Source organism: Arachis hypogaea, chromosome 18 (genome assembly GCF_003086295.3).
Source record: "Arachis hypogaea cultivar Tifrunner chromosome 18, arahy.Tifrunner.gnm2.J5K5, whole genome shotgun sequence".
Lineage (NCBI taxonomy): Eukaryota > Viridiplantae > Streptophyta > Magnoliopsida > Fabales > Fabaceae > Arachis > Arachis hypogaea.
In genome coordinates this window covers 27668073-27687355 of record NC_092053.1, presented here as the reverse complement: position 1 = coordinate 27687355, position 19283 = coordinate 27668073, and the positions used below count along the sequence as shown (strand labels likewise).

The 19283-nt window shown below is 31.2% G+C and overlaps 2 protein-coding genes across 3 annotated transcripts; both read right to left on the bottom strand.

Moving 5' to 3' along the window:
* Positions 1 to 8828: 8828 nt before the first annotated feature.
* Positions 8829 to 12663, bottom strand: LOC112771018 (chromatin remodeling protein EBS). 2 transcript variants are annotated; one of them, XM_025815554.3, is made up of 5 exons: positions 12211 to 12663; positions 11662 to 12004; positions 11487 to 11555; positions 10611 to 10749; positions 8829 to 9139 (listed from the first exon to the last, which is right to left on the bottom strand). In XM_025815554.3, exons 1-5 carry the CDS (start codon positions 12281 to 12283, stop codon positions 9113 to 9115), a joined length of 651 nt encoding a protein of 216 aa, XP_025671339.1. In that variant the 5' UTR covers positions 12284 to 12663; the 3' UTR covers positions 8829 to 9112. The 2 variants fall into 2 exon arrangements, with proteins under 2 accessions (XP_025671339.1, XP_025671338.1); XM_025815553.3 differs by having other exon boundaries at positions 8829 to 9157; positions 12211 to 12627.
* Positions 12664 to 17905: 5242 nt separating this feature from the next.
* LOC112769829 (uncharacterized mitochondrial protein AtMg00310-like) lies at positions 17906 to 18559 on the bottom strand. Its single transcript, XM_025814293.1, has one exon. It carries the CDS (start codon positions 18557 to 18559, stop codon positions 17906 to 17908), a length of 654 nt encoding a protein of 217 aa, XP_025670078.1.
* Positions 18560 to 19283: the final 724 nt, after the last annotated feature.

Here is a 19283-nt window from a genome sequence, read left to right as displayed (position 1 = left end):
ATAAAATAATTCACTTATCAATTTTGATTGCAAGGAATAAAAGGGGCAGAACACAAATTATACTTGTATGCACTGGTGGAGAATATGTTGGAGTTTTGGAGATGCTTTGTCTTCTGGAATTCTGCTTTCCTCTGTTTTCTGATTCACGCACGCACGTCCTCCTATGGCAAACTGTGTGTTGGTGGATCACCGTTGTCAATGGTTACCATCCATCCTTCCAGTGATAAGGGTCCAAATGCGCTGTCACCGCACGGCTAATCATCTGCAAGTTCTCAATCGTACCGGAATAGGATTTACTATCCTTTTGCGTCTGTCACTACGCCCAGCACTCTCGAGTTTGAAGCTCGTCACAGTCATTCAATCCCTGAATCCTACTCAGAATACCACAGACAAGGTTTAGACTTTCCAGATTCTCTTGAATGCTGCCATCAATCTAGCTTATACCACGAGGATTCTGATTAAGAGATCCAAGAGATATTCATTCATTCTATAGTGGAACGGAAGTGGTTGTCAGGCACGCGTTCGTGGGGGAATGATGATGATTGTCACGTTCATCATATTCACATTGAAGTGCGAATGGATATCTTAGATAGGAACACGCATGTTTGAATGGAAAACAGAATTACTTGCATTAATTCATTGAGACACAGCAGAGCTCCTCACCCCCAACAATGGAGTTTAGAGACTCATGTCATCAAAAGGTACAAAGTTCAGATCTAAAATGTCATGAGATACAAAATAAATCTCTAAAAGTTGTTTAAATACTAAACTAGTAACCTAGGTTTACAGAAAATGAGTAAACTATGATAGATGGTGCAGAAATCCACTTCTGGGGCCCACTTGGTGTGTGCTGGGGCTGAGACTTAAGCTAATCACGTGCATAGGGCTGTTTTGGGCGTTCAACGCCAGCTTTGGATCCATTTCTGGCGTTGAACTCCAACTTTTGACTTGTTTCTGGCGCTGGACGCCAGACTACAGCATGGAACTGGCGTCGAATGCCAGTTTACGTCGTCTATCCTTGAGCAAAGTATAGACTATTATATATTGCTGGAAAGCCCTGGATATCTACTTTCCAACTCAATTGGAAGCGTGCCATTTGGACTCCTGTAGCTCCAGAAATTCCATTTTGAGTGCAGAGAGGTCAGAATCCAACAACATCAGCAGTCCTTTTTCAGCCTGAATCAGATTTTTGCTCAGCTCCCTCAATTTTAGCCAGAAAATACCTGAAATTACAGAAAAATACACAAACTCATAGTAAAGTCCAGAAATATGAATTTTGCCTAGAAACTAATGAGAATAAACTAAAAACTAACTAAAATCTATATGAAATTAACCCCAAAAAGCGTATAAAATACCCGCTCATCAATGACCATAGCTTACTTCAAGCCGACAATCTCCGTGGGATCGACCCTTACTCACGTAAAGTTTATTACTTGGACGACCCAGTGCACTTGCTGGTTAGTTGTGCGGAGTTGTGAAAAAGAATTGAGATTATGAAAGCGCGTACCATATTTTTGGCGCCGTTGAGATCACAATTTTGTGCACCATGGGCCACCCATTGCAACGAACTAGTACCTGTCAGGACCTCTGCCATCCCCCAAAACCACTACGAAGCAAAGAAGGCAGTTTCAAAATTAGGTCTAAATTCATTGAAAATTAATTGTTGTTTGAATGGGTGTATGTCGTATTACAAGAGGGATGCAGACCTAACTGAATGCAGATTTTGTAAATCACCGAGATTCCAAGTGGAGAGAGAACAGATTGGTAAATGTCAGTTAAAGAAAGGTTCTGATGAAATGAATGCACTACTTGCCCTTGATCCCTAGGCTGAAACAATTGTATGCATCGATGAGTTCGGCTCCTCACATGACCTAGCATAGTAACAATAAGAGGGATGATAAAATCATGATGAACCTGTCACATAGAAAAGCCTGGAAGCATTTTGATCGGGTGCATCCTACATTTGCGAGCGAGTCGAGAAATGTTAGACTAGCTTTGTGCTCTGACGAATTTGCACTGAATTCTAATTTTGATAACGTGTACTCTTGTTAGCCTGTAGTCGTGACACCGTATAACATGAGTCTCGAAATGTGCATGAAGGACCCATACATGTTTCTAACTTGCATCATACCTGGTTCCAGCAATCTAAATGCGAAAATAGATGTCTTCTTGTGGTCCTTGGTGGATGAGCTTAAGGAGTTGTGGATTGATGGTGTAAAAACGTATGATATTTCGACGAAGACAAACTTCCAACTGCAGGATGCATTGATGTGGACATTAATGATTTTCCTGCATATGGCATGTTGTCAGGTTGGTTCACTCAAGGCAAAATGATATGCCTCATTTTCATGGAGGATACGAAGGCATTTTGGTTGCTGAGTGGCAATAAGAATTCATGGTTTGATTGCCATCGAAGATTCCTTGACTTTAATCATCCTTTTCGGCGCAATAGCGACTCGTTCAAAAAGAATACAACTGAACACGAAGAGGCACCCAGCAAAGTTGAATGGTAGACAAGTTTGGAATCGCGTTAGTAGAATCCCAACAATCGTCGAAAACGGGACAGATTTGAGACCTCTGGGATATGGCATAGAGCATAATTAGACTAAACAGAGTATATTTTAGGAGTTGCCTTATTTGAGAGACAACTTGGTTCGACATTGTCTTGATGTGATGCACATTGAGAAAAACGTGTTCGATAATATCATGCATGCACACAGTAATAGACGATGAGCGAAAAAAGGATAACGATAAGGCACGATTAGACTTGATGGACATTTGCAGGCGACCATATATGTAATTAAAGAGACTTGATAACGGACGGTGGGATAAACCAAAGAAGTTGTTCGCTTTAACAAATGAACAGAGGCAAAATGTTTGTAGGTGGATTAGGGGATTGAGGTTTCGTGATGGTTACGCCTCTTACTTGAACAGGTGTGTAAACAAGTCACAAGGTAGGCTTGCTAAGTTGAAGATCCACGATTGTCACGTTTTCTTAGAGTCTTTGCTTCTGGTCACGTTATGTGCAACTTCTGCATTACTATGTGGAAACCTCTCACAAAATAAGTGAATTCTTTAGGGAGTTATGTGCAACCAAACTTAGCATTAATGATCTCACAGTCATAGACAAGAACATACGCATAATACTTTGTAAGCTATAGAGGATATTCTTTTCATCCTTTTTTGACGTTATGGAACACTTAGCAGTCCACCTACCATTCAAAGCACTACTATGTGGGCTGGTCCAATTTTGGTGGATTTACCCGTTTGAAGGATGATTGGTTCATTCAAGCATATCGTGAAGAATAAGGCTCGAATTGAGGGCAACATCTGCGAAGCATTCCTAGCTAAGCAAACATCCACATTTTGCTAATTCTATTTTCAAACTCATGTTGAGTTACGTAGAACAAGGGTTGCAAGGAACGATGAGAGGGGAGAATCATCGTCGGGTGGAACAGCATACCCAATCTTTGCTCCGAAATGAGCTACAATGGGTATGGACAGTGACTATTGGTTAGAGCAGAAGAAAATCGATATTGTGCATCTGCATGTGCTGCTTAACTGTGACCAGATTTCACCGTACCTCATGTGAGTATTACAATCAGTAACATTCTAACTTCTTAATCTAATCAAAACTTCTTTATCCTATTCCATCATATAGGTTATTCCAAGAGGCAAATCCTAATACCTCATTGAACAACTTTCCACGTTGGTTTAGAGAATACATCAGCGTGCAGCTAACTGACACAACGGATTCGGAACTAGTTGCACTTAGTCGGGGATCAATGAATAAGGGCACTAGCTACTCGATGTACACTATTAATGGATATCAGTTCCATACCTTACAGTGGTCGATTGGAAAGAAAACAGATAACACTGAAGTTTGGGTTCGTGGAGATTCAAGCAGGGGTCACTCTAATTGGTTTGGTGTGTTACACAACATAATTGAATTAGAGTATTTCTGTCGCACTACGTACAAGGTGTGCGTGTTTAAATGTGAATGGTATGATCCAAGTTCGCGACAAAGAACACGAAAGCACAAGGACTACGATATCACTAAAGTTAATGTAACCATGAAATATAGGTACTACGATCCCTTTATTCTACCTCAAAATATACGATAGGTGTACTTTTTCCCTTATCCGGATTCATGCAAGTCTAGTTGGGTTGTTGTGGTTAAGATAAAGGCAAGAGGCCGGATTGAGTTTGATGATAGGACAGAAGGTCAAGAACCTTGCCAGATTGATGACACAACTCCTTCGAAAACGGTGTTTGATATCGGTGAGGTGATTACCCTTAGCTCGTCCTCAATGGACAACAGGACGATGATCTTCAAGAAGAAGAAGAGGTCGATGTGGACAAAGAAGAGGAAGACGAGTTCGATGATCAGGAAACTATCTCAGAAGACGAGGACGGTGAATCAGAGGAAGAAGATGATGAATCTGAATATGGTTCATGTAAATATAGTTCTATGATATGTATATTTCTTTACCAAACTTTGAGAAGCATGTAATGTAATTAACATTGTTTCAGATATATCAATTACTATCATTTCGTAATTTTACGTTGTATGCTTGATATTTCACTTCATGTTTAAAGCACTGTTTCAATTATGCTTGTTACATATTAACGATAAAAATGGACGGAAAATGACTATTTTAAAAAAAAAAAAAAACTTCCGTCGACATTACTATCAAAATTTTATTGATAGTATTTTTTAGAAAAAAAAATTCATAAAACTTTCTGTCAGTATTTCCGTCGAATTAATCCGACGGTAAAATAGCGCAGATACTTATAATATGGCACCAACGTTACAGTCGGATTTATCCGACGGTAACTTTTAACAGATTATGTTATATATTCTGTCACTAAATTCGACGAAAATTAGCGTCAAACTCTAAAATCCGCCGATAAATATTTTCTGGTAAAATTTATACCGTCATATTTATTCCACCGTTAAATCTAACAATAAATTTGTTACCGTCGAATTTATCTAAAAAATTGTCAATAAATCCGACGGTACTTGACGACTTTTTTATATTGCTTCTGTGAGAAAAACATAGCATCTTCAAATGAATCTCTAGTTAAAAATTCTACCTATCTCCTGGTATTAGTAGGCTTGTAAAAGGCCAAACTAGTATCATAATCGGGAGATGAATCATAACAACCTTTCAAGTAAACTTGGATTTTATGCCTCATAGTGCCTATGCTATATGCATCCTCATGATTTTCATCAGCTACTCAATTACAATTCTGTTTTAGGAAATAACTGCATTAACTACTTTATTTTCTGTTACGGTAGTTATACTGTTGTGCTTTTCTTATTAGTTAGGATGAGATGCTAACTGCTTTCCTTATCTCTTACACACTTTCTTTAGGAAAAATACATTGAAAATAAAACCTCAAATTAATCCCACCTACAAATCAAAGCATTCATCATAATGGTAAATTCGTAAGAACAAAGCTGCGGTTATATATTAAATATTTAAAATTATCATTTCATCCCTATATATCTTCTCTATTTCTTCTTTGCTTCTCTTCTCTTTTGTTATCTATTTTAAAAGGTACTAAATTAACCAACTATGTTAAGTGCACATGTACAATAAAATCAGACATTAAAATTAATTATTAATATAAAATAAAAAAATTTTAAGGAACCATTATTTTTATTAAAATTTGGCCAGTATTTAACCAGTAAAAAAAATAAATAATCTCATACTATTAGATATAACCTCACACCATTAAAAATATTAATGATGACTAATTAATTACTACAAATTACAAAATCTCGTAGCTCCCTAACACTCCTCTATAAAATATATATTACTAAAAATAACTTTAACAACATATATATTTATACATAAATATAATAATTATTTTAATAGTTAAATTTAATATATAAATAACATTTTTATAAATAAAATTCTATAAATATGTTTTATCTTTGTGTTGTTTCTCAAAACTAATCGATTTGATTTGAACTAAGTTAATTATTAACAAGAATTTATTCTGTAAAACAATTATAATTACATAATTATTATATTTAATATTATTTAATTATTTTAACCGTAATTAGTAAACACAAAACAAAAACACTTTGGATGATTTTAAGTTTATTTATATAGCTCCCAAACATTTTTGAAATAAATCATATCATATAATTTTGCATTGCAAAGTTGTTAGTGTCAAATTCAATTTCGAAACTTAAACAGATAACAAGTAGATAAAACAAATAGAGAGTACATAGTTCTATCACCAAGTTATTTAATTTTGCACCCGAAAAAAGCTGCGGTATATATATCCCCAAAAACTGGAATAATAAGGGTGGATATAAATATAACAAACGCACTCAGCATATGGAAAACAACTTACGTGCTTTGTTTGCATGTGCATCATGCTTTTCATGCACGCAAGAACTGTACCAGTGTGTGTAGTGTTCATAATCATACATGTCTAGTGGGTATAGCTGGCTAGAATATTATTTAGGGATTCGGTTCTTCTAAAGTTATGTAGTCATTTTAAAAAAGAAAGTGAGTTAATTTACACTATAAATTACTTTTGGATTAAGATAGTGAAGCTCATAAATAATAAATATTACAAATTTAAAAGTAATTAAAATATTATTTTATTATTTTACTAAGAAAAAGTCTAACGAACTAGTATTTTTATTAAAATTTGGTCAGCACTTAATCATCAAAAGAAAAGTAAATAATTCTACATCATTAAATGTAATATCACATCATTAAAAATACTAATAATAACTAATTAATAGCTACAAATTACAAAATATGCTGAGCTAGGACTTTTTTTAACTAATATTGTTATTTTAAAAGATCTTTTTTCTATTTTACATTAAAGGAGAAGTCTAGTTTTGAATAATGATAAAATGAATATGTTGAGCTAGCATATGCATATGATATTTTTCAACGGTAACATAAGTTAATAATAGTACAAATATTTTCTTTGGGATTAAGTGGTGGTGTGCGAAAAAGTCAAAGGAAACCTACCTGGTAATAATGATGATGATAATGGTGTGGTGGGAGATTTTTCCCTGCTGATTAAGTTGTATGGTAGTAATATATACCATCAGTCACCAAATATAGGTATGCATTTTCTTTTATCTATAACACGTGGTAGCTGTGACCATAACCTTTTATTTTGAAGCAAGATATAAATTATACGAGACAATTAGGATTTATTTTTCAACGTTACACATTAGTTGCTTCCTTATAATGATCATGCAAGATGATGACCATCATGATGATGATGATTATTAGGATTGTTCATTTTACGTCAGGCGTGCATGCATGGCACTCTTTCTCTCTTCCTGTTGTCTCTATGCCTCAAGATTAACGGATGCAAGCATACGTTAAAAGTATTGAATGCATTAACCTAATTAAATTAATCCGTGTATAAAAAAAATATAAAAAATTTTAGAAAATATAAGAAAATAACAAATGTATGTGAAAAATCAAAAGATAAAACTAAACTTATGAAACATTTTTATTGCGTTTGATTCAAAATAATTGTTTAATGAGAATTGAGATATTTGAATTGGTCTCTTCTCATGTTTTGGTCTTTTTATTGAAAAACAAATCACTCGTAGTCGTAGGCAACTATCTATGAGATTAAAGAACTTGTCCTTTTGACTAATCTCGCATCAATTATTATTTCACATCTTAAAAATAAGAGAATGGATATTGTCATCGTTATTTTGATAATAGTTTTTTTTTTTTTTTTACAAATTTGTACAAATATATAATAAAAAAATTATGCATGAAATAACATTATAAAGAGCGCTACATCCTCATTAAAAATCTTGAATAACAAAAATAAGATCCGCTACATCATCTTCAAAAATCATAAATTACAATTTTTAAAAGAAAAATTACGACAAGTCACATTTATTTGGCTAAACAATGTTTAAAATTTTCTTTTTCTTTTTAAGGAGCAACATTTTATGTATGTTTGATTGTATACTAGAAATACAAAAGGAAAAAGAATAATTTAAAACATAAAACCTACTAGCATACTTCGCTGAGTTATTCTAACTATATGTCAGATATATTTCGGACATAATATTTATTAACATTCATTCGACATGAGTGTTTGCTATATCCAACCTTCATAATAAAAAATAAAAAATTCTTCTCTAAACACATTTAGACATACTTAAATATTATTGCATATTAACATATATAATCTTATTCTTATCATATATTCTTAAAATAAATTTAAAAATAATATATATTATTATTTATTAAAATAAAAAATACTTTAAATACTTTATATAATTAAAAAATATTAAAAATTATTAAAAATATATTTTAATATTAATAAAATAACAAAATATCATTATATATAATATATATAACTCGTGTGCCCTCGTATCCCCCATATTATGTCTTTTCCGTGCATCAGAGCATAAAACCCATAATATTATTTAAGTCTTTTTTTTTTCTCTCATTTTCGCTCCAAAACTCCACTCACAATGCAAATGGCCTGTTATGGTGGATAATATATAACAAATTCCCAATCAAATATAGTCAATCTTTTTTAATTTTTCTCCCTAAACCATCACTATCAAGCATCCACTAAACCCCAGTTCAACCATCTCTTAAGTTCCCATATATAAACTGAAACTTGATAATTTTTGAAGTACCTAGCAGTTTCAACCAACCACACTAATCATTCAAATATTTATAGATAAACAATGTGAACACAATTACCCAGTTCCAGTGGAAAGAAACAAAGGAAAGTACTTTTCCCATCCAACCATAGTTACCAGAAACACAATAGCCTAGAATTATACATATAATGAACCAAGATTTTAGAAAACTAATGATAATTTCTTTTTACTCCATAGTTTGAGGTTTTGATGTTATCTCAGAGACATTAACACTTGAGACCGGAGCTAACTCTTTCTGGACAGCAAAAGGAGAAACTGATAAGTCATAAAACTAGCACCAATAGATACATAAGCTGAGTCAAATACATCAAATGTTTTATAGCCTCTGGTCGAAGCTGTACAAACACACCAACTACTACCACACAAACCACAGCCAAAGTTCAGCAAAAGCCACGTCTCACGCTAAATCCTCTACCTTGATGGTCATCTCTTCCGTCGCTTCGGCTCCACCTGAAAATATTCATTCATCTGTCATCATAAAAAGCAAAATATGGGACAATGTGAAACGCGATGTAACCAATGAGAACATGCTCAGACAAGAAAATACAAGCTATCAATTCACCATATAATTATTTTTTCCAGTTCTAACATGGCCACGAATCCCCACACCCCCCCCCCCAAAAAAAAAAAACAAAAAAAAAAGAAAAAAAGAAAACTAATCAGTTGTGTTGCTGTGTAAACAGACAACAGTATCCATCCCCTATTATAATGAGGATGACAGCTACAATAAAACAGGTCACACTTTGCACAATACATTTAACCAAAACGAAAATCAATCAGAAACCAAGTGGACACTACATATTGGATATCTCCAGAAATCTTTACAAAACCCCACACCATAAAATAAATACTCCATACGTTTTGAAAGTAAATGTCATTTTAACTAAATCGGTAAAGGGAAAAATTAACATATTTAGACACAATTACATCCTGAAACATTAATTTTCCAATGTACTAATTTTGTCATAAATGACATTTGTTTTGAAACGGAGGGGATATTTTTGTCTGAAAAGGAGAAAAAGAAAAGTCCTACACAACATTCATAAGAAGACTATGTATGAAAAAAGCATAGGAAAATTAAGCCAATTCAACAAGTAGAACTAAATTTTCTACAGAAGTTACACAGATGAATACAGATGAACATGGATGACAAGTTTTTATAAGTGCAATCCTTATTTCATAAATACCCCAAAGCACAACTAAAAACAGTTAGAACTAAAATGTGTACTTGCATCTTTTATATAAACCCATCCAGACCAAGAATCCCTCCATATGATTATATACAGCGGTACCAAAAAAATATAGAAAATGATTGAGATTACAACTTTCAATAACTTCATGCTCATAACTGGAACAAAGATAAAAGTACGAGCTTGAGGAGAAGCTACTTCACCAGCACAAGTTAACCAAGTTAAGGAACATTATTCAAAGATATTTACATGAAAACAATAATTTCAGCAATTAATCCTTTCAAATACAAATACATATTAAAAGTAAATGCTAGTCTTCATTGATTGTCAGACAAGAAAAACAATTAACACATACCATCAAATAAATAAATAAAACTCTTATTAGCATATGACATAGTCTGCAGTCTGTTAATTTTTTATGTCTCAATTATATCACCCGTACATGGAATTTCACTTTCTAAACAAGCATTCTTCCATGCTAACCAATATACACACAAACTGCAACATAACATTGCCAATTTCAAGCCTAGCTTCAAAGAATACATCCATCTTTTTGGACGAAAATAACACACTATAGCATCACTCTCCAAACACTGTCTATCATGTGCCCATTACCTACCCCCTCTATTGTGGGAATAGTATGTCTCATAAATGTGCTGGGGAAAAAATTAATAGGAACAAAAGTAAGAGTGCATTGAAACTTCGTAGGAAAAAGAATAAAAAAATCTCACCTTGCCATCAGATCCTGGTGACACTGGAAATGTAGCCTGGGGTTTCTTCATGTCATCATCAGATGAACATTCAGAACATACAAAGTGATCCAACTTCTTTGCTTCTTCAATAGTCATTCCCACACATGCAGGATGGTACCTACAACAAACTCATAAAATTGAAATATGATTCTTTCAAAATATTTAAGGTTGAGTAGTTTCTGGGGCATTGTTAAAATTTTAACAATCAATTTGAGAATGTGATCCAAATTAGGTCAGAGCCAGATGCATAAAATGTTAACAATTATATATTCGAATATATAAGCTGACATACATACATTGAAGAAAAAGCTACCAAAAATAAATACATTGAAGAAACGATATTACAAATCCAAGATTGCAAATTTATGCCAAAGGAATGGCTGCAGTAGGATATCAGCAGTTTAAAAGTCCCTCCAAAATGCATGTGCTGTTGAATTTTCAAATTGTTTAGCAAGAGCAGCTACTTGACAAACCCAATAAATCCCTTATGTCTTCCGTATTTTCTGCACTTATTTCTATCTTTTTTAATTCCTCTTGGCAAATAGAAGCAGTTGTCAAGAATAACATGCAGAATCGGTGCTCAGGCCAAGGCAGAGTTTAGATAACAAAAACTTAACTAGTTCATAAAACTTAGCAAAAACATATCCATATGCTTCTTGAAGTCTTTCTATTCTCTCAATCGTTCTCCTTTCCGTTTATGGTCAACAAACTTTAGACTGCCTCTGCAGGTGCTAGTCTTAAATCCAAGCCGAAATAACAACTCATCCACAAATTAGAATCAAAAAGTGACAAAATACAAACACACACAAATTGAGTGAAAAATAAACAAAGTAAAGCCAAATACACTTGTTTTACCAATCCTTGCATCCCTCACACTGCACCATGAGGTCATCCGGGTTATAAGGCATCTCACACTTGCAATACCTACAAAACACACAAAAAAACAAAATCAACAACACAAACCCCCCACATTTCAAACACTAAAAAGACACCATCACCACCAATCTCCAATAATGAAACAAAAACTCACACAGCGACGCGGTCGGGTGTAAAAGCTCCAGTAGCAGCCTTGTACTCGAACCTACAGTAGTAATCTTCGGCACCCACATTCTCAAGCTTTGTGTAGTTCTTGAAGGAGTGAACAACACACTTCCCTTCAATGGTGTGAGCACTCTGAATGTCATAATGATCAGATAAGAAAAGCTCCTTTGCCCCATGGAACTGTCTCCTTCCACCAATGGACTCTTCAGGCCTATAGTACCATCTCACACGAACCTTCACGTTGTTCCTACTATCGGACTCGATCTTCTCCACTCTCGCCACGTACGGTGGCTTCGATGTGTCCGAAGGACGCATCAAAACGCAGTCACCAACTAACAAAACGAAAACGAAGCACACACAAAAAACAAAAACATAATAAATAAAAAGAGATACAAAAATCGAAACCTTTCAGCAATCGAAGAAATACCAAGACTATATTGTACCGTTCAGTTGAGTCTAACCCCTAAAAGGAACGATTTTGAAAGAGTTAACGCTACTAGGTAGGTGAAAGGGTAGAGATTTTTTTTTTCTTGGTTACCTCTTACGATCTTGTTGGTGCCTCTGATGGTGTACGAGTCCAAGTCTCTTTTCCCTGGTCTCGTTTTCGCCATGCGAGAAGGTCCTCTGAGCTCTGTTTAGAGAGCGAAAAAGGAAAATGAGGGTTGTTGAGAATGCCGAGGGATTTGAGCTTCTGCAATGGCGAATAATGGTAGGTATATATGTGGTTTTTCAATCTGTGCCCTAATTTTGGTTTTCGCGTAGCGTGGTTTTTTTGGGGCGAAGAAGAAGAACAGAGGAACCCTAAGGAGTTTTATTTATTTTGTTTCGTTCAGAAGAGAAGAGAAGAAGAGGAAGGGGCACGAGAGAAGAGGGTAGTGTGTGAGCGTGACGCTTCTGTTTTTTTTTTTTTTTTTTTAGCTGTGTGTAAAAATTGCTGGGGATTCAAGAATCAAGATTCATTTACTTCTTCAAAATTATTATTAACTGAGATGAGATGGGAATTGTCAAATCACTTTTTATGGCTTCAAAGTTCTAAGCAGTATGGCTATTAGTTACCAATTTATTTTTTTATTTTTTTTTGGTTACAATTTCATTTTTAAAATAAGTGTATACTTTTGATATTTTATGTCGATTAAAAAAATTATTAAAAATACATTGAAGTTGTAGAAATTAAAAATTGAGTTACAAATTATTCTTAATTATAGTCACCAAAAAAAAAATTATTCTTAATTATATGTTATTATTTCTAAAATTTGAAACCAAAATTCTTTTAATTAGAGGATAAGTTAAAAAGCGGATTAATAGTCTAATAGCATTAATTACTTCTTTTTGAATTATTTTACTATTTTTATCCTTCTTTATTCATTAGTTCACTGTGTTTTTGTTTAGACGCTATTAAATATTTGTTTGATTATTATTAAATTAATAAAAAAATTCAATAAAAATTTTATTTTTAAAGTATTTGATAAATTTTAATAGTAAAAATAAAAATAATAAAAAAAATATCTTTTTTTAAAAAATTACAATTTACATTATTTTTTAAAATATTTTTTTAAAAAATTATTTTTCACGTAATAAACAAACAAAAAAAATACTTTTATATATTTATATCTAAACATAATTGATAAATAAATTTTTTTTAATATGAGTTATTCAAACTTAAAATTACTTTTATCGTTTTATAAGATCTTTTTTATAAGATCTTTTTTTAGAAAATCACCCAAATAAGTCTTAAGTTGATAAAAAAATATCTTTTTCAATGAAAAAAAAAAATTTTTTTATTTTTTAGCGTGTTTGGTAAATTCTAATAATAAAAGTAAAAGTACTAATAAAATTGAAAAAAAAAATTTTGAGAAGTTGTAATTTATATTTTTTTTAAAATATTTTTTTCTTAAAAAATATTTTTCACGTAATAAATAAATAAATAAATACTTTTATATGGTTATACACAAATATAAAATTGATAAATAAAAAAATTTTTTTACATGAGTTATCTAAATATAAAATTATTTTTATTTTATAAAATCTTTTAAAAAAATAATTTAAAAAAATCTTTTCTTAAAAACTCACTTAAATAAGTCCTAAGTGTATAATTGAAAAAAAAAATGTTATGCCACTGATTTTTTAAATAGACATTAATTTTTGAATTACTTTTTTTTTAAGTAGGCACTCACTTCACATCGATACGAGTGTGTGTTAAAATATTAAAATAATTTAAACTTAGATCCCCTAAAAGAAATGAAAAAAAAAAAAATAGCTCATGCACATTTAATTTGCAATTTTATTATATGAATAATAAAATTCAACTATCAATTAATTAATCATTTATATAGAACTACCAAATAGTCCTACATTCACATTTATAATCTAATTTCTTAAGTTTTATAAGCAATATAATTAAACTTGATTCAAATTTATAATTAAATTTTATAAATAATATAATAAAACCGAATTCAAATTTATAATAGAAACACAAATAAAAATACAAAAAAATTTGCATAGATAGTTAGTTTTTTCGTGCTAATGAACTTTTTGATTATTTTATTAAAATTTAATTTTAATATATTAATAATATAAAATATTTTATAAAATTATTTAATTATGCCTATTTTTTTTAAATGATTATTCACACCATCTATGTAATAATATCATTGTGTTGATTAATAGTTTGATCAATCTATAAAAATAAAAAAAAAAGTACATATAAATCTATACGAATAAATACTTAATTTATAATATTGATAGAGCATTTTTGTTTTTTATTTGGCCATTGATCAATTACTATGCATAACTCCATAAAGGTACTCTGTATTTTTTTTTCACTGTATTATTAAAATTAAGAGGTCAATCTATAATCCAATAATAATTAATAAGTGACTAATAGTAACTACTATTTAATATGTATTCATGGAAAATAAATATTTGCGCAAAAGTCAACAATTAAAAAAAAGAGAAAATTTCACACCCATCTTTTTAAAGATATTAAAATGATACTCTTCTCTCTTCTATTTGTAAAATGTATATTTTCTTCTTTTATAACTTTTAAAAAATTTCCTCTTTAATCCATTTTAAATTTTTTGTGTTAACTAATGTTAACTTTATCTATTTTTCAAGAAAAAATAAATTATTTTTTATAAAAATATTCTTTAGCAAAAATTTTATTTTGTTGTCATTAAATTTTGCTTACCAAAATATCCTTTAATAAATTATTTTTTATTGATTAAATTATATTTTTACCAAAATATTTTTTTAAAATTTAATAATTAAATTATTTTTTCTAAGATACCCTTCAATAGTTTTTTAATTATTAAATTGTGACTTTACCAAAATTTTTATAACAATTATAGTTATATTTTACTATTAATTTTTCGATATCAATATATACTATTTTAACATTAAATAAAAAAAATCTTGGTAAGATTATTTTTCGATATCAATATATATTAATTGTTATACATATTAATAGGGATAAGATTTTTTTATTTAATGTTAAAATAATATATATTGATATCGAAAAATTAATATAAAATATAAAAATAATTGTTAACAAAAATTTTAGTAAATTCACAATTTAATAATTAAAAAATTATTGAAGAGAATCTTAAAAAAATAATTTATTAAAGGATATTTTGGTAAGTAAAATAGATTAAAAAAAATTTAAAATTGATTAAAAAAAAATTTTTTTAAAGTTATAAAAAAAAATGTATATTTTATAAATAAAAAAAAATATTATTTTAACCTCTCTAAAAGAATAGGAATAAAATTTTCTCTAAAAAAAACAGCTTATTTTATCACTTTATACCTTAACTTTCTTAACAAATGTTATTGAGACCTTCATCTATAAATCCTATTTTATTGTTTTATTTGTTTTATGTGGTCTGGCACATTGCTTTATCCTTTAGCAGTATTTTACCGCACATATAAATGCAAGAGATAATTATTATCACCCCTTTATATCCAAAGAAAAACAATTGTCTTTTATTAATTAGAGTAATCACCTAAAAGATTGTTGACTATGGAAATTAAATAGTGCAAGAATAGTTGTTATTATTATTAATTTTAAGGGCGACTCTTTTCTTTTTGTTTTTTCACTTTCACTTTCTTCTTCTTCTTTAGTTAATTTCAGTATTTATATTTCAATATCTTGTACTCTATGATATATAAATACAGATATAAATTTAGGACAAACACAATATAAAATACATGGACATCAATTTATAATTTTTATAATATTCGATATATATATAAAATATAAAATATTTTTTAAATAAATTATAATGATATTTTTATATTTTTATATTAAAATATAAATTAATTTTTTATTATTTTTAATATTTTTTAATTATTTAAAATATTTAAAATATTTTTTATTATAATAATTAATATATATTATTTTTAAACTTATTTAAAAATATATATTAAGAATAAGATTGAATATATTAATACATGATGATATTTAAGTATGTCTAAATATATCTAAAAAAAATTTATTTTTTATTAAAATACAGTTGGATAAAAGACACGCATGACACAACAAATATTGATAAGTATGTATTTGAAATGTATTCAAGATACAAATACCACAATTAAAAAAAAAAGTGTTTGCGCTTTATAACTTGTACGGTATCAGTTCATTGATGGTCTCTTCTTATATATGGTATGGAATTTAGGATATTCTTATTCTTGGGTTTGGAAATTGAAACTTTGTATGCAAATTTGTACCTGAAATAGTGTTCCTCCTTCCCAAAGTAAGAGAGAACACAATGTTTGTTTGGATTAAAATTTATAAATAAGAGTTTATATAAAAATAATTTTATATATTAATTTTGATTAAGAGTGAGTTAGTATTAATATTATTTATATTTAATAATTTTTATATTAAAATAAATTGTAGTAAATTAAATATTATTTTGATTATATTACTCAAAATTAGGGGTGTTCGCGGTGCGGTTCGGGTCGGTTTTGAGTCAAAAATTCATCCGATTCGAACACTAATTTTGCTTGTAGTGCGGTTTGGATTAGATGACTTTAAAAAAAATTCGATCCGATCCGATCCAATTTCAAGCCGTTTGGATTTGATTGAATTTGCGATTTTGTAAATTAAAAAAATTAAATACATATAACAAGTCTTAACACCAAATTTTAAATAATCAACAATAACATAACAAGTCTCAACAATATTTTTAAAAACCAACGATAACATAACAATAGAAATAAAATTATAGGTTAGTTAAAATAAATAAATAAATAACATTTTGAACATAAAATATTTATTAAATAATAATAATACTGAATAATATAAAAATGTATAACAAATTGAACATGTTATAAGTATAATTGTAAATATAATAATAAAATAATAATAGTATAGTACATTGTGCGGTTTGGATTGGATTGGATCGATTATGAAAAGTAGATCCGAAATCCGATCCGATCCAGTGGTTTGTAAAAAATAGAATCCAATCAAATCCGAATTAGTGCGGTTTTAATCGAATTTTGGTTTGGATTGGATTGGATGAGCGGTTTAATTTGGATCGGTTTGGATTTGAATACCCCTACTTTTTTTTTCAAGATAAAATTCATTTCATTAAATAAAAATGAGTGGTCCAAAAAAGGACAGCATAACAAGAGAAAGGTTGGAACGATCTAACTTTAGCCATAATACATAATTCAATAGAAGAGAGAAAATCAAAAAGTAAAGTGAATAAAAGTGAAGGAGATCTCCAGGAAGAAATGTCAAGAACGGTGTCGGTCTTCTCCCATGGCGTGGCGAGCAGCATCAACCAACTGAAGAGGATGGCGTCTCTTATTCTCGAATAGCTTCTCGTTCCGGGTAATCCAAATCTGTCATAATACATTTGCTGCGAATTCTTTCTTCTTCGTCGCATTGCTCACAAATTTCATATTTTTTGTCAAGCTCACTCCACTAAATCCATGGTTCTTCAATTAAAGCTAGAACAGGTAGATTAGTGATTCTCCAGGCCTCAATAGCGTCGGTGCACATCCAGAGGCAATGTGCAACCGTTTCAGGAAACCTGTTGCATCGCTGACATAATGGACTCACTGATGGAAGTTTTTCACTTAGCCTTTGTTGAATAGGTAGGCCTTGTGTATAAAGAAAATTTTTTTATCTTGGGTTGGCATTTGATGCTCCAAATATCAGACCATAATTGCTTATTTTGACACTGTTCTGGCAGAAACTCTAGTGGGGGGTGGAAGAATTGGAATGCTAGCTAGTACCCAGACGCTACTGAATAGCATCCATTTTTCTCCTTTAGCCAGGTAACCTCATCATCACCTTGTTGGATTTCAGTGTTTATGATTGCCTCTGCAATATCTGGTCTGAATAGTTCTTGTATTAATATCTGATTCCATGATTTGGTTGGTAAAAGTAGGTCTGAAACCCATGTAGGATTGTGTTCTGAATTAGTCTCTGTATTAAGAGTAATAGCCAGATAATCACGAACCCATGAATCTTCTCTTATTCTGATATCTGAACCGGTGCCTACCCTCCATAGGATACCTTTTTCCAGAACTTTTCTGCCCTCTACTATGCTCCTCCATCCCCAGGAAGGGTTGATTCCAACTTCTACGCGGAGAAAATTGGAGTCTTTGAAATATTTACTTCGGTACACTCTAAAGATTAGAAAATTTGTTTTTGTAAGTAGTCGCCATCCTTGTTTGGCTAGCATTGCAAGGTTGAAAGCTTTAAGATCTTTGAAATTAAGACCCCTTTGGCTCTTGGACCTACAAGTAATTCTCCACCCAATCCATTGCATCCTCCTTTCCGATCTTTTTTTGCCCCACCAAAACTGCAATATGGCTCTTTGTACGTCTTCTATTAGTGTCTCTGGGAGTTTAAAGCAACTGAGAGTGTAAATAGGCATTGCTGTAGCCACCGCCTTAATAAGGACCTCCCTTCCACTCGATGATAGTAGAGTCCGTTTCCAATGTTGCAGTTTCTGTAGCACTTTATCCTTGATGTAATTAAAGGTGGATTTTTTTTACCTCTGCACTATAGCCGGCAAGCCCAAGTATCTATTCTGGTTACCCATGTATGGAACGTGTAGTAATTCAGACAACATATCTCGGGTTTGGGTGGGCGTGTTTCTGCTAAAAAAGATTGAAGATTTGTCAAAGTTAACTGTTTGTCCACTAATCTCTTCATAGTTACTTAAGACCCTGAGTAAACTCTGGCAGTCCTTGACCGTAGCCTTACTGAACAAAATTGAATCATCTGCAAAAAATAAGTGGCTGACTTTAGGACATCTGCGATTTAGTCTCAACCCAGAAAATTCTAGGCTCTGTTCTCCTCTATGGAGCAGATAGGATAGACCCTCTACACAGAATAAAAAGAGATAGGGGGAAAGAGGATCGCCTTGTCGCAATCCTCTACATGGTCTAAAATAACCATGAGGTGCACCATCCACAGTAACAGAGTAGGAAACCGTAGTCACCAATTCCTTAATCCAATCCACCCACTTTTTACAAAAACCCAGTTTCTCCATCATGGTCCAGACAAAATTCCATTCAACTCGGTCATACGCCTTGCTCATATCAAGTTTCAAAGCAAATTCATAATTTCCATATCTTTTATTCTTCAGAGAGTGC

Bases quoted from the DNA above. Each gene is read 5' to 3' on its own strand.
- LOC112771018 (XM_025815553.3), bottom strand. From the start codon at position 12,283: ATGGCGAAAACGAGACCAGGGAAAAGAGACTTGGACTCGTACACCATC. The intron at 12,005-12,210 runs GTAACCAAGAAA...TCGTTTTGTTAG, and splicing joins CACCAACAAGATCGTAAGAG to TTGGTGACTGCGTTTTGATG. The intron at 11,556-11,661 runs GTGAGTTTTTGT...TGTGTTTTGTAG, and splicing joins ACACCCGACCGCGTCGCTGT to GTATTGCAAGTGTGAGATGC.
- LOC112769829 (XM_025814293.1), bottom strand. From the start codon at position 18,559: ATGCCTATTTACACTCTCAGTTGCTTTAAACTCCCAGAGACACTAATA.